The 26524-nt window shown below is 39.7% G+C and overlaps 1 protein-coding gene across 1 annotated transcript in view; it reads left to right on the top strand.

The window, feature by feature from the left end:
* SH3GL2 (SH3 domain containing GRB2 like 2, endophilin A1) overlaps nucleotides 1–26524 on the top strand; it is a 219430-nt gene that overhangs the window by 165625 nt on the left and 27281 nt on the right. Inside the window, exons 2-3 of the mRNA XM_003822609.5 lie at nucleotides 5358–5426; nucleotides 19707–19779. Coding sequence (XP_003822657.1) covers nucleotides 5358–5426; nucleotides 19707–19779 — 142 coding nt within the window. The remainder of the gene's footprint in view (nucleotides 1–5357; nucleotides 5427–19706; nucleotides 19780–26524) is intronic.

Raw genomic sequence — 26524 nt, 5'->3', positions numbered from 1 at the left:
ATTTTCTGCTCTGCTCTTCAAGCGCTATGTTAATTACTGAAGTCTCAGACATTTTCAAATAAAAGAACCTGTGGTATATGATCTCTTCCATTAACAGCTTACAATTCATATGAGCAAATATGCTTAGCAGTTTTACTCAACGAGTAGTTCGTTCCAGGTAATCCAACAGATGATGTCTCATTAAGAGTACAGAGGAAGTCCGATAACTTCCAGCTCAGATGGGGAGTCACAGATGAGAAGGTGTCATCTGGGTGGGCGTTTTTGGCAATTCGTAGAATTTGAAGAGTAGAAAAGGAAATAGTTTCAGGTGCAAAGCAAAGGGAACAAACAGCACATTTGGTGGATGGTAAGGAAACCTGGCTTTGCATCATGAATAGTGGCTGAACAAAATCAGGGAAATTAAGAGGTAAATAAACCGGCAGTGTGGGAGGTATGAATAAATTGGGCCTTAAGTCTATTGAATTTCACTGATGATGCTGTTTTCAAGGAGACCTTTTTAAATGGCAGTTTGGAGGCACAGTGGTTGGCTCTTAAGCATTTAGTAAACGAAATGCAATGCTGGGAAGAATCAGAGCCACCCCTAGAGGATGGAATGTCTCCTGCGTAGAGGTGACAGCTAACTGGGGGAGGATGAGTCATTATTGGAAAGCAGGACAACATCCTTTGGGCTGAGAACAGTGGCCATTTATTTAAGCTGTCGCTGGCTGGTGGTCCTCTTTGACATTTTTCTTATTTGGTATATGGAAAAAATATAGCATAAGACATCCACTACTGCAGGCTTAAAATTAAGACTTTTAATTTAAAACATGAGTTGATTGTATTATTTATTTTCTTTTTTGAAAGTTGAGCTGTTTGAAATACCATCCCAGAATGAGGTGGACAGTCTTATTTGCCTTGGTTTATGCTACCTCTAAGTCATCTTAACATTAGTATTCACAAAACTACATTGCAGTGAAATTCAACAAATCTTTACTGAATACCTCTTATGAGGACGACGATAAAGAATAAGAGGAAAATGAGATTTTTAGTTTGTTTGGAATACCGAGTGTATGGGAAGTATAATAGATTAGAAGTATAAAGTCTCAATGTTGTCCTAAATGGGCACCATTAAAGGTTTTGAACCATCAATGTTTTTAGGTTTTTAAATGGTACAGGAGAGTTGTTTTTAGGAGTTGTTTTTAGTTTTTTGGATGATATAGGGGGACATATTGGTTCACTTGTTCTGTTTGATTCGCATATCTTTTGCTTTTAAATAGGTGAACAGTTTCTCAAATGGCAAATATGTTAGTCAAAGTATACTAAGTGGCATCAGATAACATTCAGTACTGTGAAGTGTCAATTTTAGATATCACCTCACTGGAAAAATAATAGCATCAAATAAACAGTAGCAGGTAAGGAGAAACAGAGCTCTTCATTATTGGCCAGATGGACTCAGCAAGCCTGTGTTCCTCACCTTGATCCTTATGCATAAAACAAAAGGAAGTTTCAATAACATTATTTAAAGAAAAGGAAGAAAAAATGTTTGCCATACTCCTAAGGAATGAGTCAGTTGTTACATAGTCCGCTGTTAAATTCAGGGCCTTGATATATTTAGCTCCTTTGTGACTTGGAAAAATAGCCCAGAGAACAATATAGATGTTATTTTTAATATTACTTTTTCCCCCAGGAATCTAATTACGTAAGAAATTTTTTATATCAACCAACCATTCAGGCCAGTATAAGTGTATCAGTACCTAACTGCTAACATCATTCGCTATATTTGGTGAACTGTCTCTCTCAGCATCTCAAATGTCAGTTTTTATAGAGAAGAGGAAAGCTCTCTCTTGTTCGCATTCTCATTGAGGCACTCCTCCCTCCTTCTTCCTTTCCCTCTCTTCTTCCCTCTCTCTTTTGTGAACACACACACACACCCCAAATAGTTAAAGCCAATGGATTGATGACTTGACCCCGTTGTGTTATCAAGACTAGTTCTGAATTACTAATGGCCAGTGGGATCCAAGTATCTCATTTGATAGAGTGATGCAGCTACTGTGGTGCTATGCTGTTGATGGATGCAAGAAGAGGGGAAATTAAAATCACTCTATATTTAACAGTATAGGATTGAAAGTGTGATGTAAGCCCTTGTGCTTTTGATAAGGGAAATGGTTTATTCACTAGAGTTGTCAAAATGTGATTAACACAGGGTTACCAGGATTCTCTATTAATGAAAGCATCTCTCAGCTATATATTCCTTGTGTGTCTGTTTTTTAAATGAAATTAAATATCACAGGTCACAGGTCACATGAGGGGTCTATCTATAATGATTCTCTTTGACAACAAACGGAATTTTGGAATATAGTGAGTTTTCTGACATTGGAGACAGCCATGTAGAATGGAGACAACAATTGATTTGGGGTTTTGTAGAGAATATTTTTTTATTGTGTGGGAATTCAGCTAGATTAGAGTTTCCTAGCCCAAATTTAATGGTAAACCATGTACTTGAAAAATAAGAGCGGACTGACATGTGAGCTAAAACTGTTGTCACTGAGCAAAATGAGATAGGGAATCAGTGTGACAGTAAAAATTGGTTTGGTGATAGGGACAATATTAATAACCTTTAAGACCCCCTCTATTCATGAGTTTCTGTAACTTAAACCTGAATATGCTGGTCAACTCACTGGCACTTGAAAAAAAAATTTTTTTTTGAGTCTGAGTCTCACCTGTCACCCAGGCTGGAGTGCAGTGGCACGATCACGGCTCACTGTGGCCTCAACCTCCTGAGCTCAAGCAATTCTTTCACCTCAGCCTCCAGAGTATCTGGGACCACAGGTGCACACTACCATGTTCAACTAATTTATTTTTATTTTTGTAGAGACAGAGTCTTACTATGTTGCCCAGGCTGGTCTCGGAAATCCTGGGCTCAAGCGATCCTCCTGCCTCAGGCTCCCAAAATGCTAGGATTACAGGTGTGAGCCACTGTGCCTGGCCTAGTAGGTTCTTAACTGAATTCTAACCCCCGCACCCAATTTCTAGTTTGCTAAAAACCCTTAAGATTGCAGGCCAAGAAGCTGGCTTGCCAAACAAGATCACAGTTGGTACAGGCTTCAGGTTAGGTGGTATTGATGTCAGACAAATCCTAAATCTGTGAAGACTGCTGAAATAGGGGATCATCAGTCAGCATCACTCAGGGCACAAGTTAAGTGAGAGGGCTGATATCAAGGATTAAGAGTTAAGGCAGCGGGTACACCTCTAGCCTTGTGAGTCTAATGGAACTTCAGACGGAGACATCCAGCACCACGGACAGCTCTTCAGAGCTGTTGGGTGGATGTAAAAACTCCTAGGGGTTTTTCCTGGAAAAACTGCTTCTACTTCTTCCTAGCTAAAGATGTCTACTATACACAAGTATCGTACTTTATGCAACCCTCTCTTTTCTCATCTTCAATGTAGTAATAATAAATGTTCTATATAGTTCTCTGGGTACACATATTAAATGATAAATTGAAAGTATGTGTCAGTGATACAAATTTAATAACCTTTCACTTTGAATCATTGCCCTTTATCTACCTAAGATTGTATTATATCAAGGAAAATTGCCAGCTTCTTCTTAAAGTATGAAATAACAGTTAAATAAACTGATGGGAGAAACTGTGATATGGTAAACAGATATACATTTTATTGGTGAGAGATAGGAACTAGGATTTATTGTATACCATGTAGGTTCAGACATATGCTCTTATAATTCTTATGCCATTTAATTTTCATAACCACTCTGTGTACCTATCAAGGAACGGAGGGGTCAGTCCTTGTCATGCTCTTCCACTGCGCCATATTTCTCCTGTTTCTACTGATGGGATGGAATGGGTGACATCTGGTATGCAGGGCCAGAGTGATGATAGAATTCCAACTTGTGGCTGTCCTAAGAGTGGTCTCTTCTGAGTATTTTCCTGATGGCAGGAAGTGGGAGTGAAGGACAGATAGAGGGGGTAAGCAACACAGCTAAGGTCCCCCAAGAAGGAGATATCAGAGCATTCCTGGCCAGGAGATGGAGCAGGGTATCCAGGGGCCCTTTGGAATGAGGTAAACCAGGTTGTTGCTGAACTTACTGTGGGTTGGTCATGGTAGGAATCTTCTCAAAGACCCTCAACCTAGCTGCTATTGAAGGAAATGAAAAACCATACTTTGATATCTGTGTGCGATAACTTTATGTAATACAGTGACAACTTTGGGAAAAGCATCTGTCTTTACAATTAGGGTGTTTTAAAGGGAATGAAAAGGTCTCATGCCATTAACATTTAGTATTTGTGTCTTTGATAAAACCAGAGTATCTTTTGTGTGATCCGTTTGTATTTAATTTGAATCATTATTTCAGAATATAAAAGTGTATCTAATTTTTTTATTTTATTTTTTGAGACAGAGTCTCGCTGTCGCCCAGGCTGGAGTGCGGTGGTGGGATCTCCGCTCACTGCAGGCTCCGCCCTCCCGGGTTCACACCATTCTCCTGCCTCAGCCTCCTGAGTAGCTGGGACTACAGGTGCCCGCCACCACGCCCAGCTAATTTTTTTGTATTTTTGGTAGAGACGGGGTTTCACCGTGTTAGCCAGGATGGTCTCGATCTCCTGACCTCGTGATCCGCCCGCCTCGGCCTCCCAAAGTGCTGGGATTACAGGTGTGAGTCACTGCGCCCGGCCCTAATTTTTTCTGAACATGAATTTTACATGTGGTTAGTGACTGTTTGCATTTGTTATTTGACAAATATAAAATGTATCATAATGGAAAATGATCAAGTAGCAAAGAAATGCCTTCAACAGCTTTCTGTATGTTTTGTCTTATGTACATAAGGATGTAGACAGCTTTATGAGACAGACTATACTATACAAGTACTTTTGTCTGAAGATTAGCTGGGCTGAGACTTTTTTTCTTTTCATAACAGTTTGATAGATGTTTGTGATTATCTGTTCAATAGTCCATTTAGGACTAGGTTGAAGAAGCAGCAGTTTTCTGCATAGGTAGCATTTGAGATCCATTATCAGAGGGAAATGATTATTGTATGATGCTGTTGTCCCTTAGAACTTTCAAGAGGAAAATGTTAGGATTAGGTAGTTATATAATGATTTGTTTGATAGAAGGAGCACTGAGGTTGAAATCAGAAGATACAAATTTGAATGCTTGCTTCTATACCCACCAGATGCATAGCCTTTAGTAAGTTTTTCAGACCCTCAGAGCCACAGTTTGCTGCCATAAAAATGAGACTCTCCACCTAAGTCAGGGAATGGTTGTGAGATTACATTAGATGACATTTGTGAAAGTGCTTAAAATTTCTAACACATTTTTTAAAGAAACTGTTTATAATAATTCTCCTTTGTGGTTATTTTCTACAGAAAGTGAGTGAGAAGGTTGGAGGAGCTGAAGGAACCAAGCTAGATGATGACTTCAAAGAGATGGAAAGGGTAAGCCTTCACTACTGCCTAGTGTTCCCTTTGACATAAAAATGTCTACCATAATTAGAGGAGAAGAGAAAACGGGAGAGGGCAACTGTTTTCCACTGGTCTCTGAGAATACTACATTTTGTTATTTAAAACTACTTTTCGTGTATATTTTAGAACATAAAATGTAAAATATTCTGTCTTCCCTTTGTACTGTCCTGAGGACAAAACCTCAGTGAAGGTGAGTTTTTCTGGTGGGTTTCATCATCATTTAAAAAAAATAAGGACAGTGTTGAGCTGACGTTTGAATTAGGGTAAGATGCGTAGAAAAGAAGCTGCAGAATGACATCCCAAATGTTTTTGGGAGAGTTTAGGTCACTTTCTGGCTTTAAGGACCTTCCTTACTGGATGATTGGCCAGAGGCAGCCATGTATAATGGAGAGAATACAGTTTTAGAGCTTGTCCAACCTTGGCCCAAACTCCCCTTCCTACCATGTGTCGCAAAGTTCATCTATTGATCAGAGCCTCTTTTTAAAATTTTATTATTATTGTTGTTATTATTCTTTTGAGATGGAGTCTTGCTCTGTTGCCCAAGCTGGAGTGCAGTGGCATGATCTTGGCTCACTGCAACCTCCGTCTCCTGGGTTCAAGCGATCTCCTGCCTCAGCTCCCTGAGTATCTGGGATTACAGGCATGCACCACCACGTCTGGCTAATTATTGTATTTTTTGTAGAGATAGGGTTTTACCATGCTGGCCAGGCTGGTCTCAAACTCCTAACCTCAGGTGATCCGCCTGCCTCAGCCTCCCAAAGTGCTGAGATTACAGGCGCGAGCCACTGCACCCAGCAGAGCCCCTTTTTAAGTGAATGTAAAATGAGAAGACTAATACTCATTTGGGGGATTTTAGTTAAGGCTTAAAAATAATGTAGATTATTTAGCTTTCTGCTTAAAAGGTAGGTTCTCAGCAAGTGAGGGTAGAAGTGATGAACAAAACATCGCATTTTATTTTTCTTGGGACATGAGCCATATTTTCGCTTTTACTTTTACTTTAACGCTCTTCAGAGTAGGTGATATTTAGGCTTATGATTAAAAGTGTGTGTTACATTGTGCACAGAAACATTTTCGGTCTTAAGTGGGTTGTGGGTAATGGATCTGAGAGTAGCAATCCTGTACTTGAACAGAAGAGGATGTTGCAAACTATGGTACCTAGAAACCGCATTTAAACATTGTTAAGAATATTGCTTTTGTACTTTGTTGTAACAAAGCAATTTTTTAATATTCTGATTTTGATTCTACCAGAAGTTTTTTAGGGACTGGATATTGTTTTAGTCTACATCAGATCCAACAGGCTGCCTCAGTTTTGCTTTTTTTGCTATGTTTGCATGAAGAGTCAAACAAAAAATTCCTAGGTATGCGTTAGTGTAGTGTGAGAAATTAAAAAAAAAAATCTTAGGTACTTTCTACCTTGTCTTTTTAGTTTTTCTCTTGGTGAGTTTATTGATGAATTCAATAAATATTTTCTTTGTGTCTTCCATGAACCAGGAGGTAGGATATAGACAAGGTTCCTGAGTGCGTGAAGTTCGTAGTCTAGTGGCGGGGGCAAACTTGGGGCAAGTAATGACCAGCGTGGCAAGGAGGAAAACTCGTGGAGCTACAGAAGCCCAGCACAGAGGAAACTCACCCATACTGCATTGTCAAGGAGAACCTTCCAGATAGTTAAGTGAAGACGGGAAAGAGTTAGCAGAGCCTGGTAAAGGAAACAGCATGCAAGCAGGCAAGAGGGAATGGTTGAGTTCCTGAAAAAAAAAGATAAGTTGCCAAGAGGCAGGGTCTTGTGAAATCAGACTGCATGGTATTGACCCAGCTGGTCATTCTGGCTAAGTTCTTGAGATAGACCTCACTGATGGATACCCAGTGGTGAGGAGATTTTATACTGGAATTCTGAGTCCCAGCCTTCAGAAGTCTGGAAAACCAGACTCTTACAGCTGAGGCCTGGCACCTACTTCCTCCAACTGGACCAAAGTCTGCATTGGTTCCTATTTCTCATCTCTGGATGGTTCTAAATACCACCTGATCCTCAACCAAAGCTGGTAGCCACTAATATCCATAGTTCTGGAAATAATATTTTACCCATCAATCTTCTACAGCATCTGAGACTCCAGGACCTGACACACATTTCCAGAAATGTCTTGTCTTTGACTCTTCTACTGCCCATAAAATTGGAGTTCCTCACGCTTCATTTGAGCAGCCCATGGGTTAATCCGCCTCTGTCTTCACCCAATCTTGCTTGATCCCTCCTTGTGCTTTGATGCTCCTCCTTCCCAGCACCCCTGGAGAGCATTTATAGTATGCCACGTGGCCAATGTCATGTAATTAATGAAAGATTAGGCAGGTATTTAGGAATTTGGAACTAAGTACCAGGAATCAGAATTTGACACTTCCTTTTAGCATCTGCCAGGACTAAAGGGAATAAGCTAGGCAGCTCACTGTCTAAAGTGAGACAAACTAACTTTCTGTTTCTTAAATGAGACTAAAAAGAACAGGAAATTTGGAGAACTGAGTAGAATTTATCACTGAGCAACTAATTAGACCTTTGGAGATTTGTTTTGGTGAGAAATATATGCCAGTTTTGCAGACTAATTGAAATAAAAGAGAATCCTCCAAGCATTTTACTTTAGGCAAATACCAACAGACCTTCCTCTGAGTATGAAAGGAAGGTATAAGGATTATTTCTCCTAATTTATAGAAATGTTTCTGAAACTTTTATTTCAAAATATAGATATTCCTGCAGCAAAGTAAACATCTGATTGACTGAAGAACACACTCATGGCTCTTTACTTGGGTTTATACCTGAATAAATTGAGAGATTTAGGTTTCAGTGCAGTGTGGCAATTGTTTTACTCTTTTTAATTCTGTATATCTTTTGTTTCTGTGTCTCTATTGCAAATTTTGTACCCTCCACCCATGCTAAATTTACATGAATAGTATAAGATTTCTGTGGTAATTGAAAAGCACTTGCTTTGGATTTAGACTCTCAAATCTTTTCTCGCCTGTTAATTGATTATTCACACAAATGTTTGAGCTCAGTGTTCCCAAGCAGACAGAAGAATTGCCTTTCCATAGTTTGTTTTCTGCTCGTCAGGCATTTGGGGTAGAGAGACCTTTGCTCGTCTGTATTCTCGGAGGTGCAATTAGATAACAAAATGAAATAAATTAGAGGTTTGCTTCAAGCAGCATTACTGGGAGAGAGAAGTGGGTTTTCCTAGGGGTGTTTCTCTAATCAGCCGTCCCAGCCACTCTGTGGCTGAGATGCAGTAAAATCATCATGTGTGTCCCTTAGCTCTGCAGCCCTCCTCTCCCTGAGCTGATTGGATAGAATCCTGCGGCTGTGCTGTCTCTGTAGGATCCCTGCCCATCATTATTTCTCTCCTAAGTGCCTTGCATGGAATTCTTTTTGTTTTCATTTTAAATGCTGTCTGTTGCTTACAAGCTTTGTTAAACACAGGCTAAATGTCTTACTCTGGTGCAACATTGGAGGATTTGTTCTTTGAAAAGCTATAGGTTTTTTTGTTAAGAGGAAGTTCTGAAATTTGAAGAACCTCTGGTTCCTTCTCAAATTTTCCTCAGTTGCTGCAATGATTGTGTAGTTTTTTGTTGTGTGTACAGTTACATTCATTAATTTACTTGGAAAGTGCCTCCATGTTAAGGCAGTATCCCTGCCTTCAAGGGGCTTCCAGTTTTGATTTTTAAAAAATTGTGCGTAAATCAGTACCTTACAGAACATGGTGCTTGGTGTCCTGGGGAGGATTCCCATGGAATCTTCAGACTGGGTATATCAGGCTTCCTAGAAGAGAGAGGGCGTCTGAGCTAAATCCTGAACATGTCTCTTGTCCCTGATTATATGGTTAATTCAGAATTCTAAGCTGAGGAATATAGTATCTGTTTTGCAGCCTGAAAATTATTCTGGGAAATCCCTTCTGTTGAACCCAGAAGATGTCCTAGGGATAGAAACATGTCTATAGGCCCTTTAATAAAAATGGGATTCTTTTTAAGGAGCAACCTTGAGTTTTAAGAAGAGCAAGTTGTTGAGAAAGAATGCCACCTCATATGAGAGTAAGAGAGGATTATTGGCAGATTCAGGTGTGGAAAAAGTCCAATAGGAAAATGTACATGGTCATTATCTTCATACACTGAGTCATTGGGTGGAGAGGGGTTCAATTTTTCTATCCAGCCCAAGTGGTAGAGCTAGAATTAATGAGTAGAAACCATGGGGAGATAGATTCTGGCTCAATATAAGAAAAACTTTTGGCTATCAAAGCTGGGTTTTTGGTGTGTTTGTGTGTGTGTGTGTGTGTGTGTGTGTGTGTGTGTGTTGCCTCAGCAATGACTGAATTCCCTATCACTGCCCATGTTTGACCCCCTCGTTCCCACTGCCCATGTTGGAACACACACTGACCTGCTAGTTCCTTCCCATCATGTGAGGCACACCAGTCATCTCTTGCGAGTTTTGTGGTTGGTAATTTGTTACTAATAATGTCACTTTTTAATGATGTCACTTTTACTTGGATTCCAGTGATCTCTCTCAAGTGAGGAGAGAAAGGAGTAGAGTTTCAGCTGGAATGCTGTGAGCAACACAGATCCCCGAGTGCACCCATAATGTCTCCTTCATGGTGTGATGGGAAAGGAGGAGGCGTGGAGCATTGTGCTAAGACACACCCCCCCGGTGTGGGGATGTAAGAAGGGCCAGAGCTCCAGACAAGATGAGCTTTAACGACATCTTTTTCCTTAGTCTGAAATTCAGTGATGACAAGCTTCCTCTGAGTTACATGTTTGCTATATATAGTTCCAAGCTTATATTCATTAAAGGTAATGACCAAGAAGATTAACAGCAAAAAAAAAAAAAAAAAAAAAAAAAAAAATACATGGGAGCAATCACAGCATTCTAATAACCTTGTTTACTTTTGTTTTTTAACACGTTGTTTGTCAGTTGGGCTTTCTGAATGCATAAGATAATGCTTTAAATCAAAGCAGCTTGGGGACAGATGCATTAACTCTTCTGAGTCAGCAGGGGACTATTAAAAACATCACTCTTGGACCTGCCTGCATCTCGCTGCCAGACAGACCTTCCCAGGACACGGTTTTCATCATGTCTCTGTGATTGTTTATTTAGCTGTTCTTGTTCAGGAGTCTCAGTACTTTAAGTGGGTGTGTATGCATTATTAATAGTTGTAGTTTCTTAACTTCAGTGACAGAAAAGTTAAGAATTTGAAAATATTTTAGTTTTTCATATGCCTTTTTAATATTTCTTTTATGTTACCACTGTGAGTTACCCATTTTCAGGTGGGTGTGTAATTCATCTACTTATTTATCTAATTTATTTATTTACTTACTTATTTGGAGATTGAGGTCTCACTCTATTGTCCAGGCTGGAGTGTAGTAGCTCAGTCATAGCTCACTATCACCTCAAACTTCTGCGCTCAAGTGATTCCCCTGCCTCAGCCTCTCAAGTAGCTAGGACTACCAGCACACACCACCATGCCTGCCTAATTTTTATTATTTGTTATTTGAGGTCCAATTTATTTCTTTTTTTAAACTTTTATCTTAACTTCAGGGGTACACGTGCAGGTTTGTTACATAGGTAGACACATGTCATGGGAGTTTATTATACAGATGATTTTATCACCCAGGTATTAAGCCTAGTACTCATTAGTTATTTTTCCTGATTGTCTCCCTCCTCCCACCCTCCACCCTCCAATGGGTCCCAGTGTGTGTTGTTCCCCTCTGTGTGTCCTTGTGTTCTCATCATTTTTGTCCCACTTATAAGTGAGAACATGTGGTATTTGGTTGTCTCTTCCTGCATTAGTTTGCTAAAGGTAATGGCCTCCAGGTTCATCCATGTCCCTGCAAAGAACCTGCTCTCTCTTTTTTATGGCTGTATAGTATTCCATGGTGTATACGTAGCACATTTTCTTTATCCAGTCTCTCATTGATGGGCATTTGGGTTGATTCCATGTCTTTGCTATTATGAATAGTGCTGCAGTGAACACATGTGTGCATGTGTCTTTATAATAGAACAATTTATATTCCTTTGGGTGTATATCCACTAATGGGATTGCTGGGTCAAATGGTATTTCTGTCTTTAGGATTTTGAGGAATCACCACACTATCTTCCACAATGGTTGAACTAATTTACACTCCTACCAACAGTGTATAAGCATTCCATTTTCTCCACAACCTTGTCAGCATCTGTTGTTTTTTGACTTTTTATCTCATTGTGGTTTTGATTTGTGTTTCTGTAATGATCAGTGATGTTGAATGTTTTCTCTTATGTTTCTTGACCACATAAATGTCTTCTTTTGAAAAGTATTCCTGTCCTTTGTCCACTTTTTAATGGGGTTGTTTGCTTTTTTGCTTGTAAATTTGTTTAAGTTCCTTATAGATGCTGGATATTAGACCTTTGTTGGATACATAGCTTGCAAAAATTTTCTCTCATTCTATAGATTGTCTGTTTACTCTGTTGGTAGTTTCTTTTGCTGTGCAAAAGCTCTTTGGTATAATTAGATCCCATTTGTTAATTTTCGCTTTGGTTGCAATTGCTTTTGGTGTCTTCCTCATGAAATTTTTGCCCATGCCTATGTCCTGAATGGTATTTTGCCTAGGTTGTCTTTCAGGGTTTTTATGATTTGGAGTTTATACATTTAAGTCTTTAATCCATCTTGAGTTAATTTTTGCATATGGTGTAAGGAAGGGGTCCAGTTTCAATCTTCTGCATATGGCTAGCCAGTTATCCTAGCACCATTTATTGAATAGGGAATCTTTTCCCCATTGTTTGAATTTTGTCAGATTTGTCAAAGACCAGATAACTGTAGGTGTGCAGTTTTATTTCTGAGATCTCTATTCTATTCTGTTGGTTTATGTGTCTGTTTTTGTACCAGTACCATGCTGTTTTGATTATTGTAGCCCTGTAGTATAGTTTGAAGTTGGATAGCATGATGACTCCAGCTTTGTTCTTTTTGCATAGGATTGCCTTGGCTATTCAGGCTCTTTTCTGTTTCCATATGAATTTTAAAGTACTTTTGCCTAGTTCTGCTAAGAATCTTAATGGTAGTCTAATAGGAATAGCATTGAATTCATAAACTGCTTTGAGCAATATGGCCATTTTAATGATATTGAGTCTTCCTATCCATGAGCATGGAATGTTTTTCCATTTGTTTGTATCATCTCTGATTTCTTTCAGCAGTGTTTGTAGTTCTTCTTGTAAAGAACTTTTGGCTGGGTGCAGTGACTCACACCTGTAATCCCAGCACTTTGGGAGGCTGAGGTGGGCAGATCATGAGGTCAGGAGATCGAGACCATCCTGGCTAACATGGTGAAACCCCGACTCTACTAAATATACAAAAAACTAGCCTGGTATGGTGGCAGGCACCTGTAGTCCCAGCTACTCGGGAGGCTGAGGCAGGAGAATGGCTTGAACCCAGGAGGTGGAGCTTGCAGTGAGCCGAGATCACGCCACTTCACTCCAGCCTGGGCGGCAGAGTGAGACTCTGTCTCAAAAAAATAAAATAAATAAATAACTTTCACCTCCCTGGTTAGCTGTATTCCTAGGTATTTTATTATTTTTGTGGCAATTGTGAAGGAGATTGTTCCTGAGTTGGCTCTTGGCTTTACTGTTCTTGGTGTATAGGAATGCTAGTGGTTTTTGAACATTGATTTTGTATCCTGAGACTTTGCTGACGTTCTTTATCAGCTTAAGAATCTTTTTGGCTGAGACTGTGGGGTTTTCTGGACATAGGATCATGCCGTCTGCAAACATGGATAGTTTGACTTCTTCTTTTCCTACTTGGATGCGCTTTATTTCTTTCTCTTGCCTAATTGGTCTGGTCAGGACTTCCAATACTACGTTAAATAGGAGTGGTGAGAGAGGGCATCCTTGTCTTGTGCCGGTTTTCAAGGGAAATGCTTCCAGCTTTTGCCCATTCAGTATGATGTTGGATATGGGTTTGTCATATATGGCACTTATTATTTTGAGGTGCATTCCTTTAATACCTAGCTCATTGGGACTTTTTAACATGAATGAATGTTGAATTTTATTGAAAACCTTTTGTGCATCTATTGAGATAATCATGTGTTTTTTTTCTTTAGTTCTGTTTATGTGGTGAATCATATTTATTGATTTGCATATGTTGAACCAACCTTGCATCCCAGTGATAAAGCCTACTTGATAATGGTGGATAAGCTTTTTGACATGCCTCTGGATTTGGTTTGCCAGCATTGTATTGAGGATTTGCATCAGTGTTCATCAAGGACCTTGGCCTGAAGTTTTCTTTTTTGTTGTATCTTTGTGGCTAATTTTAAAATCTTTTGTATAGATGGGGTCTCACTTTTTCCCAGGCTAGTCTTGAACTGCTGGCCTTAAGCAATCCTCCTATCTTGGCCTCCCAAAGCACTGGGGTAACAGACATGGGCCACCATGACTGACTGAATTTATTTTTATATTAATGATCACTAAACTCACAAAGTGTTGGTGCTCCCTTTAAGGTGTCTATGTTTTTCTTAAACTTTTGCTCTGCTACAGCATCTGGTATAATGTGGTATCTAATAGTATGAAATCATATCTTTCAGTCCTTTTGTTGCTGCACAAACAACACCACGCTGTTCACGAGTCCTTACACCTAAGTTCAGGAAACACCAACTTTTCTTTTCTTCAGGGAAGAAAGGTAATATTCCCATGTCTCTGGAAGAGTAACCCCATTCTAGTCATTTCCATGCCTTCTATTCTTTAGTATCTTGTCTCTAAAGACTGAGACAGCTGGTGAAATAATCAGTATCATCTATAGATTCAGCATGGCATTATTATTAGTGAAGCTAGCACCTAGCACAGGGATCAAGATTTTTTTTTGTAAGTGCTTTAGGTTTTTGGGGCCAGAACGTCTCTGTGGTCTGTTACAACTCCTTGCCAATGCTGTCGAAACACAGAAGCATCCATTGACAGCGTTTAAATGAAAGAGTATGGGTGTTTTCCAACAAAACTTTATCTAAGGATGCTGAAATGTGAATTTGAAATTTGAATAATTATTTTGTGCAGTAAAATAGTCTCTTTTCAAATTTTTTCAACCATTTAAAGAAGTAGAAATGGAAGTTTTTATTACCTAAAAAATATGCCTGTATCTGTATATATTTACAGTTTCACTTTCTTTTTTTTATTTTTATTTTTTATTATACTTTAAGTTCTAGAGTATGTGTACATGTGCACAGCTTGCAGGTTTGTTACATATGTATACATGTGCCGTGTTGGTGTGCTGCACCCGTTAACTCGTCATTTACATTAGGTATATCTCCTAATGCTATCCCTCCCCCCTCCCCCCACCCCACGACAGGCCCCCATGTGTGATGTTCCCCTTCCTGTGTTCAAGTGTTCTCATTGTTCAATTCCCACCTATGAGTGAGAACTTGCGGTGTTTGGTTTTTTGTCCTTGCAATAGTTTGCTGAGAATGATGGTTTCCAGCTTCATCCACGTCCCTACAAAGGACATGAACTCATCATTTTTTATGGCTTTATAGTATTCCATGGTGTATATGTGCCACAGTTTCTTAATCCAGTCTATCATTGATGGACATTTGGGTTGGTTCCAAGTCTTTGCTGTTGTGAATAGTGCCGCAATAAACATATGTGTGCATGTGTCTTTATAGCAGCATGATTTATAATCCTTTGGGTATATACCCAGTAATGGGATGGCTGGGTCAAATGGTATTTCTAGTTCTAGATCCCTGAGGAATCGCCACAGTGTCTTCCACAATGGTTGAACCAGTTTACAGTCCCACCAACAGTGTAAAAGTGTTCCTATTTCTCCACATCCTCTCCAGCACCTGTTGTTTCCTGACTTAATGATTGCCATTCTAACTGGTGTGAGATGGTATCTCATTGTGGTTTTAATTTGCATTTCTCTGATGGCCAGTGATGATGAGCATTTTTCCATATGTCTGTTGGCTGCATAAATGTCTTCTTTTGAGAAGTGTCTGTTCATATCCTTTGCCCCCTTTTTGAAGACTTAAATGTTAGACCTAAGAGCATAAAAACCCTAGAAGAAAACCTAGACAATACCATTCAGGACACAGGCATGGGCAAGGCATTAGACTTCATGTCTAAAACACCAAAAGCAATGGCAACAAAAGCCAAAATTGACATATGGGATCTAATTAAACTAAAGAGCTTCTGCACAGCAAAAGAAACTACCATCAGAGTGAACAGGCAACCTACAGAATGGGAGAAAATTTTTGCAATCTATTCATCTGACAAAGAGCTAATATCCAGAATCTACAAAGAACTCAAACAAATTTACAAGAAAAAAACAACCCCATCAAAAAGTGGGTGAAGGATATGAACAGTTTCACTTTCTTTAAACAGCCTTCCCTAATGGCTCCTCACACCAATCCCAGGCAAGGTTAGTTGAAGATGGAGGCTCAGGAGCTTATAAGATGAGAAATTCTTGTAATTTAGGATGCATCAAAACTTACTTTCAAATAGTAATTGGAAATTTTGGACATTGAGAAAAATAACAGTTACATGTCATAAGTTCAAAGTTAAACTGTACTGTTCTCAAATGGCAATAAGCTCAATTCTGGGAGCTTATGGGAATTGCTAGTTATAATAAATTACTTAAGTGGAAATCTTCTTTATGCTAAGTTAATCAGGCCTGTTACTAAGAGAAAATGTACTTGGATATTACCAGCTTAGGTATATAAATAACTCTTCTGGCAAGTGCATAACAAGGCACATTCAGTGGTCTCATGGGGTTATGGCCCTCAGCTTGTCTCTGGCTGACACAGTGTAGTTTAGCAAAAGAGTCCTGGGCATTATTATGGAGGACAGAGGTGGAGAGAAGTTAGAAATTAGTCAGCCTCCTACTGGCAGATGACTTCAGAATGTGACTAATCATTGGACCATTCAGTTCTTCTGGTACTTTTTTAAAGAAAGCCTCTGATTAATGGCCTTGGGAAGTACTTTTCTCCTCATAACACACTTAAAGAGCTCCTTTCCCTTCTCTAGGCCACAGGTGTGGACATTTAATAAATTAAAGCATTAAACAGAATGCTCCCCTGGTCTCTTCCTCTTATGTCCATGAAGTCTATCAAGTAATTATCTGTAAGAATGCAGCCATGCCTGGTGCAGTGACTCATGCCTGTAATCCCAGCACTTTGGAAGGCCAAGGTGGATGGATCACTTGAGGCCAGGAGTTCGAGACCAGCCTGACCAACATGGCAAAACCCCATCTCTACCAAAAAATACAAAAATTAGCCAGGCATGGTGGTGCGTGCCTCTAGTCCCAGCTTCTTGGGAAGCTGAGGAGGGAGAATCGCTTGAACCTGGGAGGCGGAGGTTGCAGTGAGCTGAGATTGCTCTACTGCACTGCAGCCTGGGGGAGAGAGTAAGACCCTGTCTCAAAAAAAAAAAAAAAAAAAATTGCAGTCAGTTGCAAGGGCCTAGGAATGGATTTGCCAAAAGTGGGTCCCTCTTTAGTATAATTCCTGATAATTAAATACAAATGTAACTGTATTGAATAAAGTTGTTTTCAGAGGTGGTGGATTTCAAGCGAAGGTTATTTTATGTTGTAGTCAAAAGGGTTTAGGTAGAACTTGCTCTGTAATGATGCCTGGACTAGGTAACCAAAAGTGTTGAAGGAGTCCGCCTCAATGGGCACAAAGTCAGTAAACATCTGGGTGGGATGAGCTCTTTCTTTAGACAAGTCACAAGGGACACTGGAATAGTTTTTATTCCTACTTCTCTTTTAAGATGGAATCCTGCCCTGGGGACCAAATGTAATAATCTAATATTGGTATCCCCAGGGTCTCTGGGTCTTCCCTGAGACCACTGGCTTCAGCCAAGCTAGTGGCGTCTGTTTACACTACATGAGTGGTTGGGCTCCCTACACAGAGCTTAAAAGGGAAGGGGGTTCTGTAGCCAAAATGAGAAACTAGCTTTCACAGCCTTCCTTGCTCACCTCCCTGTGGGCCAGGTGGGATAGATACTGCAGGTACCAGTCTCTGTAGGGAAACCCGTGAAACTGAGGGCCTGTGGTTTAGCAGATCAGCATTGCAGAGCTTCCCTTCCAGAGAGGCCCAGGATGGAATAGCCTTGTGGATGAAGCTTCCACAGACTTTGAGAAGTTTCAAAATAAAAACAGAATATGGGATGGCAGGTACCTTCCTGCTGTGATCCTGTTTCGCCAGCTACTGCCAGGTCCCCAGCCCCATCTTGGGGAGGGAACAAAGCATATTCCAGCTCTGACTTGGCCTCTCTTTCAGATTGGGAGATGCCTCTGTTGCCTGTCTTTTTAGGAAGAGCTTTTGCTTTCAAGAAGTATAGGATGGTCGTTAAGAACACACACCCTGGAACTAGAACTGGGGAAGTTTCTTAACCCCTCTGTATCTGTTTTCTCATATACATTACAGAGTTTGTGAGCATTGAGTGTGTAAAGATATTTATAGTCCTTAGAACAGTTTCTGACAAACAGAAGACAGCTTATGGTGATGATTGTTATAATTATTAAGGACAGAGATGGGGGAACCTTAGAAATTGGTCACCCCCTTAACAGCAGATGACATCAGGATATCAAACAGCCATTGGAAAATTTAATTCTTATGGCACTCTTTTTTAGAAACCTTGGCTTTTTGAATGATTTTCCTTCTCATCATAACTACAGGATATTTGGACACATTTGTCATCTAATTCCTTAATTCCTATCACATAGGCAGCAGGAGATCTACATTTGTACTCCTATCACACACGTACCATGGAGTTTCAGCATATTTGTTCCATACACACCTTTGATCCATTTCCCTGGCATAAGACATTCTATGACTTGAGTACATAGTGGTTGTTTGGAATTTTGCTAATACTAGGACCTTCACATATGGCTTCACAAGTTGTGTACTGCACAACTCCAGGGGGCTACTGAGCATTTTAAAGCTAATCATTACCTGGTACACACTCAATCTTAAAGATCTTTGAAATTTGAATCAATCAAAAGGCTATTTATACAAGAGTTATATGTAGACAGGCACATTTGAAATTGCATCCTTCTAAAGATAATTTTATATCATTATAACCTCACAAGAAAAAATTTGTTTTCCTCTGTTAATCCTAGTAATAGCAAACACACACAGTAATATGACTGCCATGGAATGAAAAATTATTAAGTATTGAAAAACTGAACTGAAAGATAAAATCTTTTAATGTGTGGATTATGGAAAAGGAGGAGGCTTACTTTATGCAAGGCTGATATTATATACCGGTATATATTATATACTGGTATATATTGGTATATACTGATACTATACTGGTATATACTGATATTATATACTGGTATATATTATATACCACTAGGTACAGCAGGTTATGGAAAAGTTTCTCATAGTTGAAGGGGGAGCCTTTTAACAAACAGAAAATTTCTCCAGTGGACTTAATTGATACCTAAATTTCTACATTAAAATTTAATCACTTTCATTTATACCTATGTCATATATTACATGTATGTACCTTGAATAGGAGGATGCATTTATTCTCATTAGTCATTTACCATGTAGGGCTAATAGGAGGCCCACACATGCTGGTAAGAAAAGGATTTCTTGGAGGAAGACAGAGAGCACTGCAGTGAGCACCTTCCATGACCTCTTTCAAGTGGGGAGAGGGGCCTGACAAAGAGAAGACGGTGAGATGCTGAAGGCAAACACTGACCATTCCAAATTTAGAAATTTAGAGGATAGAACAAATTCGGAGGATAGACTCTAGCATCAAGATTTTTGTTTAGCATTAACCAAAAGTTCAAGGACAGACTAGAAGTCTTTGCTCAAGATTTTATATTTTTAGGATGTTCTGAGAAGTTAAATAAAAAGCTCCCCACTTCTTGAATAAGCAGAGTTGATGCTGCATGATTCTTTCTTGAGGGCAGCAAAATCTGCCTCCATGCCTGACCCACTGTAGGCATCCAATAAATGCCTCTGGGACAAAATATGTTTCATTTTATTCACCTTATTTTTACCAGAAGGTAATGAATTATATTTTGAAACAAATTTTAGGAAACTACGAGCTTCTTCTTTGGATAAACGGGCTTTCCACATCTTGGCAGACCACTGCTGAGTACACTGTCAGCATGACTTCCAGCCGCGTCTCAGCCTCCCTCACCTACTGCGGGACTTGTCCGGGGCTCTGTTGCATACCCCGCCATTGTATATAGACTCAACCAAAAACCGATATTCTTAAGCTCATCATTTTTGTCATTTAGAGCACTTATTTTCTCATTTCAGAAAGTGGATGTCACCAGCAGGGCTGTGATGGAAATAATGACTAAAACAATTGAATACCTTCAACCCAATCCAGGTAAGGCATCATCTTATATGTTTAAAGGATCCCTCGAGGTAACTTTTAGTTTCTCTTTGATAGACATTTTAAGTTTGGTGTGTTTCTTCTTTTGGTGTTGCTTCCTCGATCCACTTTTCTGAGAGGTTAGCGACTTCATGGATAGCACATTTTAACTGGGGAGAAGGGCTTTTTAAAGCTCACATTGAAGTAACTGGAAGATCTGTGGTATTTTATCTGACTGTGGTATATTTAACAAATAATGTATGCAAACAGTTCAGGTGACACATAATATCAGAGTAGCTATAAACTGTTATCAGTTGACCTTGAACTTTCAAGAGATGGTAAGAAGGAAAATTAGGATAGTTTAAGGTAAGATATAATGATTCCCAGAAGATGTGAAAAAGTAGGCAGGTGAATCGTTTTCATGAAACACAGAGGGTTTCTTCATAGGGCATCACCAAAGTCTTCAGAGCGTTGATCTTGATTCTGATTCTTCTCCAAGCACATCACAGATCAGCATTGGTTCCTGCTAACTTGTTATACTCTAAGAAAAAGAAGTGGTAATAGAGATAACGGAGCTATATGTTGATAAGAGGACCAGGCAGAGTTGGGGTAGTTTCGGTAGGCACTAGGTATAGCAAAGCAAAGCAAAGCAGCCTACCTGATAGACCTCCTCATTACCATTCCTGTGTGTCAGTTTCTAACCACAGGGCTTGGAAACGGGAAGCGAGGCTGGTTGTATTTAAGTGAGATGTGTGAATATTTGGAAGACCCCTTAATCTTGAGGCTAGTTTCTTTGCAAGTTTCAGGTTGGGGTTGCATGTATTTTATGGTCCTAGAGAGGATGGTGCAGACAACTGCTTCAGCCCCAATGAGTTTGGATACTGAGCAATAGTGAACAAGTGATTAAAAAAAAAAGGGGGTGGGTATGGGATGAGAGGAAGCAGGTGTGTGCTGTGCTAAGTGCTGGCTCCTTTTCTATGCCCCCTGCTGCTGGCTGCAGCTTCCTTCCATCCTTATTCACCTATGACCAGCCCAGCTGCTATTCTGAGGATGAGCAGACTATGTAGGAATAACTTTCTGGATTTTTGTTGCTGTTGTTTTTGTTCATAAAACACATTAGAAATGAGCTTATGTGAGGGAGGAAAATATGGAAGAAAATGTGGTAAGCTATAGGAACCAGGAATTTAACTGACAGTGGTCTAGATACATTTTCAAATGCTTAGCAAATTTGTCAAAGAACTGCAAAAATCAGGTTTCTTATTTTTACCCAGAACCTTCTTGGTAACCACTGTTTTTCACAGAGATGCAAAGATCTCTTGGATGCACATTTATTCCTTAGTGTTTAAACCACTGTCATAGGTCAAGTTCTGAAAGAGAGCTGCTCGCCCTGCTTCCCCACTAGAAATCATTATATAGGGGCAAGAAGTTTTGGTCTTTATCTTTGCCTAGAACCTTGAAGTACTCCATGATTTCCTAGGATTTTCACATGACTTGTACTTGTAACTCATGGTTGTAGGGCTAAGAGAAAGGCAATGGGAGGAGGAATATAGTATTTATGGAGCACTGTTGCATTTTCAGTGCAGTGCTAGGTATATGAGGCACTGTCTCATCTTTAAAAGTAACCATTTTTCTCCATATAAAGTAAAAACAGTTGAAGAATTTCTAGTATGAAAATAGACTAAAAATTCATTGTAACACAAATTATCAGTGGGAGCTCATCAGTTTTCCTGAGTATAATGGAACTGTGCTCTGTTGTAGGTAGGTGTGGTGGGTTGAATAGTGTGTCTCCCCAAATTCAGGTCCATCCAGAACTAAACTTATAAGGAATGTGACCTTATTTGGAAATAATCCTTGCAGATGTAAGTAGTGATGTAGGATCTTGAGATGAACTCTTCCTAGATTTAGGGTGGCCCCTAGAACCAATGATGGGTGTACTTATGAGAAGAGGAGAGGACACAGAGAAACACAGAAAAGGCCACGTGAAGAATGAGAAGAGGTTGAAGTTACACGTCACGAGCAAAGGAATGCCAGGAGCCACCACCACAAGCTGGAAGACATAAGGAAGGATTCTCTGAGAGCCTCCAGAGGGAACCAACTTTGCTGACACCTTGATTTCAGACTTCCGGTATGCTGAACTGTGAGGGAATCAATTCCTTTCTTTCAGGCTGCCCAGTTTGTGGTCATTTGAAATGACAGCTCTAGAAAACTAATCCAGTACGCTAGCTTCATTTTATTCAGGAAAAAACAAGGGTCAGAGAATTTAAGGAACTTTCCCATTCATACACCTAGGAAGGGATGAAGACAAGATTGGAACTCAGGTCTGACTACCTCCTAAGTCTCTGCACTTCACGTTGCACGATCCTGCCTCTGAGAAGGGTAGGCTCCATTTCATTTAGGTGTGAAGGGTCCTTCCCTTTCAGAGTGAGTACCAGAGAAATTCAGAAAGGAAATTGTGGGCTTAAGGCTTATTTTTATTTTAATAAAAAACATCAAAGGAGGAGGTAATTGAGAAGATCTGAATGTTTAGAAATGACATTTTTAATACAATATTGCATGTGCTAATTGGCTGCCAATATAATGGTTTTGTGACTATTTGAGAGTTGAATGGACATCTGCCACTAAGAACAATGAAGGCCATTACAGGCAATTCGAGGTTGGTTTCAGAAAAACAGTTATGTATGGGCAGGCCACATACATATATGAGTAAGTACTACCCAGAAGAGTCCAGAACAAAACAAAATTTTGTGTAATCATTCCACAGAATTTAAACAACCTGCATTTAATTGTTTACAACAGGTACAATTTCATCCCTCCACCAGCTTCTTGCCCTGAGAGTAGACACTGGCCATAGAGCCCAGACCAGGTAACTGGTTAAGTTGAGAGTTAGGCAAACACCCAGAGAGACAGTCCTTGGGCACAGGAGAGCAGAAAGAATATTCCCAAACTCGTGCACTTTGCTAAATACTTTGCCCACTCAGCCTTTCAGTGAACCCTAGAGCTGGGCCAACCAGTGTGGATACTGAATGCTGGTTCTGAATAAGCAAGATATGGCTTGGGTTAGGACAGGGCCTGATGCCAAGTAACAAATTTACATGGACAGGCCAGGGGAATCAGTAGGATTTGATGCTTTGAGGTTACTTTGGGAGTACATCTGTATTAGATTACTGCTCCAGGGTGCTTGCTGGCTTTCACGTCTTGGGGGTGTGGAGCTTACACATGTTTTCTATTCCTAAAACTCAGTTCCTATTGAAGTGATGACCAAAGTGATTTTGTTTAGCTTTTAAGAATACATGGCTATGCTCTGTGAAAGTCCTACATCCACTCTTACCCATCTCCAGAATGATATTTTAAAAAGCAAATTTGGTCATATTATGTAAAACCCTTCCATGGCTTTTCATGCCTTTAGGATTAACTTTCATTTTTAACATGGCTTAAGGGGCCCTCCCTGCATGGTCAGCCTGCCCTTTCCCCAACACCTTGCTAGGCTAACAGCTCCCTCGGGTCCAGCGTGAAGGTCACTTATTAGCCTTCCTTGGCTCCAACCACATTAGGTTCCCCTGTCACTGTCCCTCTTGTAATCCCAGCTGCTTTTCAGTGGGGCACATGCCATACTTGTGGTTTTGTTTTTCATCCCCCGTGAGTTCAGCACTGTGCCTGTCTTATTCACCACCACATCCCCAGCCCCCAGCTCAGTTCCAGGCAGCCAACAGGCACTTGGATATTGGAATAAATGAATTATGAAGCACAGTTGACTGTCAGTGTCTAACGTACTAAAACTTCTCTAATACAAAAAGTAGGAGGAAAAATTCTTCCTTTTCCCTAAATCATCAGATACTCATATGTAACCAACATTCGTCACATGCATTTACTTTTATGCAAAGAGCAATTCTAGATGCTGTGGGGCAGAAATGAGACCAAGACTGGAGGCTTGTCCTCTGGAACCTCACAGTCTTAGTGTAAGTTACACACAGTCTGAGGAGAGGAGCCCAGAAGGCTTCACAGCTAATTCCTCCTGGAAAATCCAGCTAACTGATGAGATGTGGAAGTGTGAGTGGGATCACAGGCTTAAAGGTCTGCCCTGTGAGGGTGGGCTTTCGAGAACGCAGGACAGACAGCTGTAAAGTCATCCAAGCTTGAACTGGAATAGCATAAACCAGTACACATTCCTAAACTGCTTAAATAAGAAATAATTTGAATATAGAAAGTACTGTGCACAAATTCCATTCTACTGGTTGTAAGTGCCTATTCTTACGATATATGTGAGCAAAAATCACTGAAGAATATACAACTCAGTTTTCTTTACATATTCTGATGCCTTACGGGGGAGCAAAAACTAAATCAATGTTGTCCAATAGAAATAGGATGCAAGCCACATATGTAATTTTGAATTTTCTAGAAACCACATTATACAAGTAAAAAGAAAGATGAAATTGTCTTTAATAATATATTTTATTTAACCCATTATAGCCAAAATATTAACCACTATTAAAAATTATTGAGATATTTTTTGTTTTTTTTCATACTCTGAATTTCGGTCTGTATCTTATACTTACAGCACATTTCAATTTGGACTAGCCACATTTCAGGTGCTCAGCAGCCCGCTGTGGCCAGTGGTGCCCATAATAGACAGTACAGCACTAGATAGTTTGCCTTTCTGTTTGATATATGTTTCATGTTTACCTCCTTGGTTTTATGTTTTATCAGTGGGTTTTTTTTCAACAGAGAAATGGATTCTTGGTTTAGAATTAGGATATCTTTAGGCTCTGGATTTTTTTTAAAAAAATTCGAAAGTCTGTTTCATGACACTTGAATGGAATTGTAGACAGTTGGACTGTGGACCCTTTCCAGACTTAGCATCCTTGTTATGAGAGAGGCCTTTTCAGTTTGCACTGAGAAGTTACTCTTACCCTGATGTGATAATCTAATACAAATTTCCAAACTGCTTACATAAAAAGCAGCTTGAATGTGAAAAATGTTGTACACAGTAGGGGTTTGTTTCTCTATGGAAATGCTTTTCCCTTGAATGCCTATATGGTCTAGATATTTCCAGCATTTCTGAGATTTGGGTATCAAATTGGGGTCATTCGATGTCTATTTAGAATTTTTTAATAATTTCAAATCTCATTTGTGAAATATTGCCTGTGGAAATAAAAGCTAGCTGTATTAGTTTAAAATGTACCATTAGTCCCTGGAAAGATACTCTATTAAAATTAGTGTACTTCTTTTCCCACAGGCTGTGCTCTTAATCATGTCCTTCCAAAGATGAATAAATACAGTGATTATATTTGGTGACTGTGGAACTGAAAATGAATACATGTATTACTTAGCATTCATGTAGCCAAATCCTTGGTCTCACAACACACTGAATTTGCTGTTTTTTCCTGGAGGACAGGATAACTTGTATTCATCTTTGCATCTTTTAGAGTCCTTAGCATTATGCCTGGTACATTGTTTGCTCTCAGTATGTCTGGTGAATAGGTGTATGAATGAATATATCCATCCTTCACTTAAAGAATAAGGGATGTGTGCTGAGTCAAGTAGCCAGAGCTTTTCCATTTCCACATCCTGGCAATGAAAAATAATCAAAATGCATAAAGGACAGATTACAAAAGCAGTTGTGAGGAAAATGTTGTTAAGCTTCAAAGGAATAGGGTATTTCAAGGATAAATATATTAAGAAAGAAAACTTAAGTCAGGTGATGGGTGATATAAATCATATACTAACGTATTGAAAGACTGGAGGGTTTCTACTTCTACATCTTTGGGGAAAATATTGAAAATAGGTTCCTGAAATATGTGAGACACTGTAAGTGATTCAGACTTTTAAGTCAGCTAGAACTGGTGGAATAATGATATTCTTTACTTGTGTGTCTAAACAATGAATGCTAAAGCCAGATCTTACTTAAAAGATTCTTAATCAGGGCTGGGCACAGTAGCTCACGCCTATAATCCCAGCACTTTGGGAGGCCGAGGTGGGCAGATCACGAGGTCAGGGGATAGAGACCATCCTGGCTAACACAGTGAAACTCTGTCTCTACTAAAAATACAAAAAATTAGCTGCTCTTGGTGGTGGGCACCTGTAATCCCAGCTACTTGGGAGGCTGAGGCAGGAGAATGGCATGAACCCGGGAGGCGGAGCTTGCAATGAGCCAGGATCATGCCACTGCACTGCAGCCTGGGCGACAGAGCGGGATTCTGTCTCTAAAAAAAAAAAAAAAAAACCAGATTCTTAATCATAACAAATATAGTATACATTTAAAATACATTTAAAATGCATGTGTACATGTATATTGAGAATTAAGTTAATGGCACCTCACGTGAATAGTTCCTAAATACTATAAATAAATACCATACCTAAATCATCCTCAGCATGGCCTTTAAGATCCAGCATGTGGTGGCCCCTGTGCTTTCTGTCTCTCCTAGTTCCTTCTCCCTCTTGTTCACTCTGTGGCCTATAGTTTCTTCAATTCCTCAAGTTCTTTGCTGTATCAGGAGTTTGTAGCGGCTGTTTCCCCTTCTCCTGGTAGAATATGGGCCCTCATCTGCCCCTTCTTCGACAACTGTCTTCTCACCATCCCTCCTGTCTCAGCCTATGTATCTCGACTCTGAGTGGTGTCTTCTGAGGGCCAAGTCAAAATCATTTCTACTCCAGTTTTATATTCTCATGCTACCTTTATATCACATGAGTTCCCCTCAACAAATCTCTTGAGAAGTTCCTCACTTAGAATAAAATTGAACGCACTTATGTGGGTTACAAAGTC

The sequence above is a fragment of the Pan paniscus genome, chromosome 11, assembly GCF_029289425.2.
Source record: "Pan paniscus chromosome 11, NHGRI_mPanPan1-v2.0_pri, whole genome shotgun sequence".
Lineage (NCBI taxonomy): Eukaryota > Metazoa > Chordata > Mammalia > Primates > Hominidae > Pan > Pan paniscus.
This window is presented reverse-complemented; position numbering and strand designations above follow the sequence as displayed.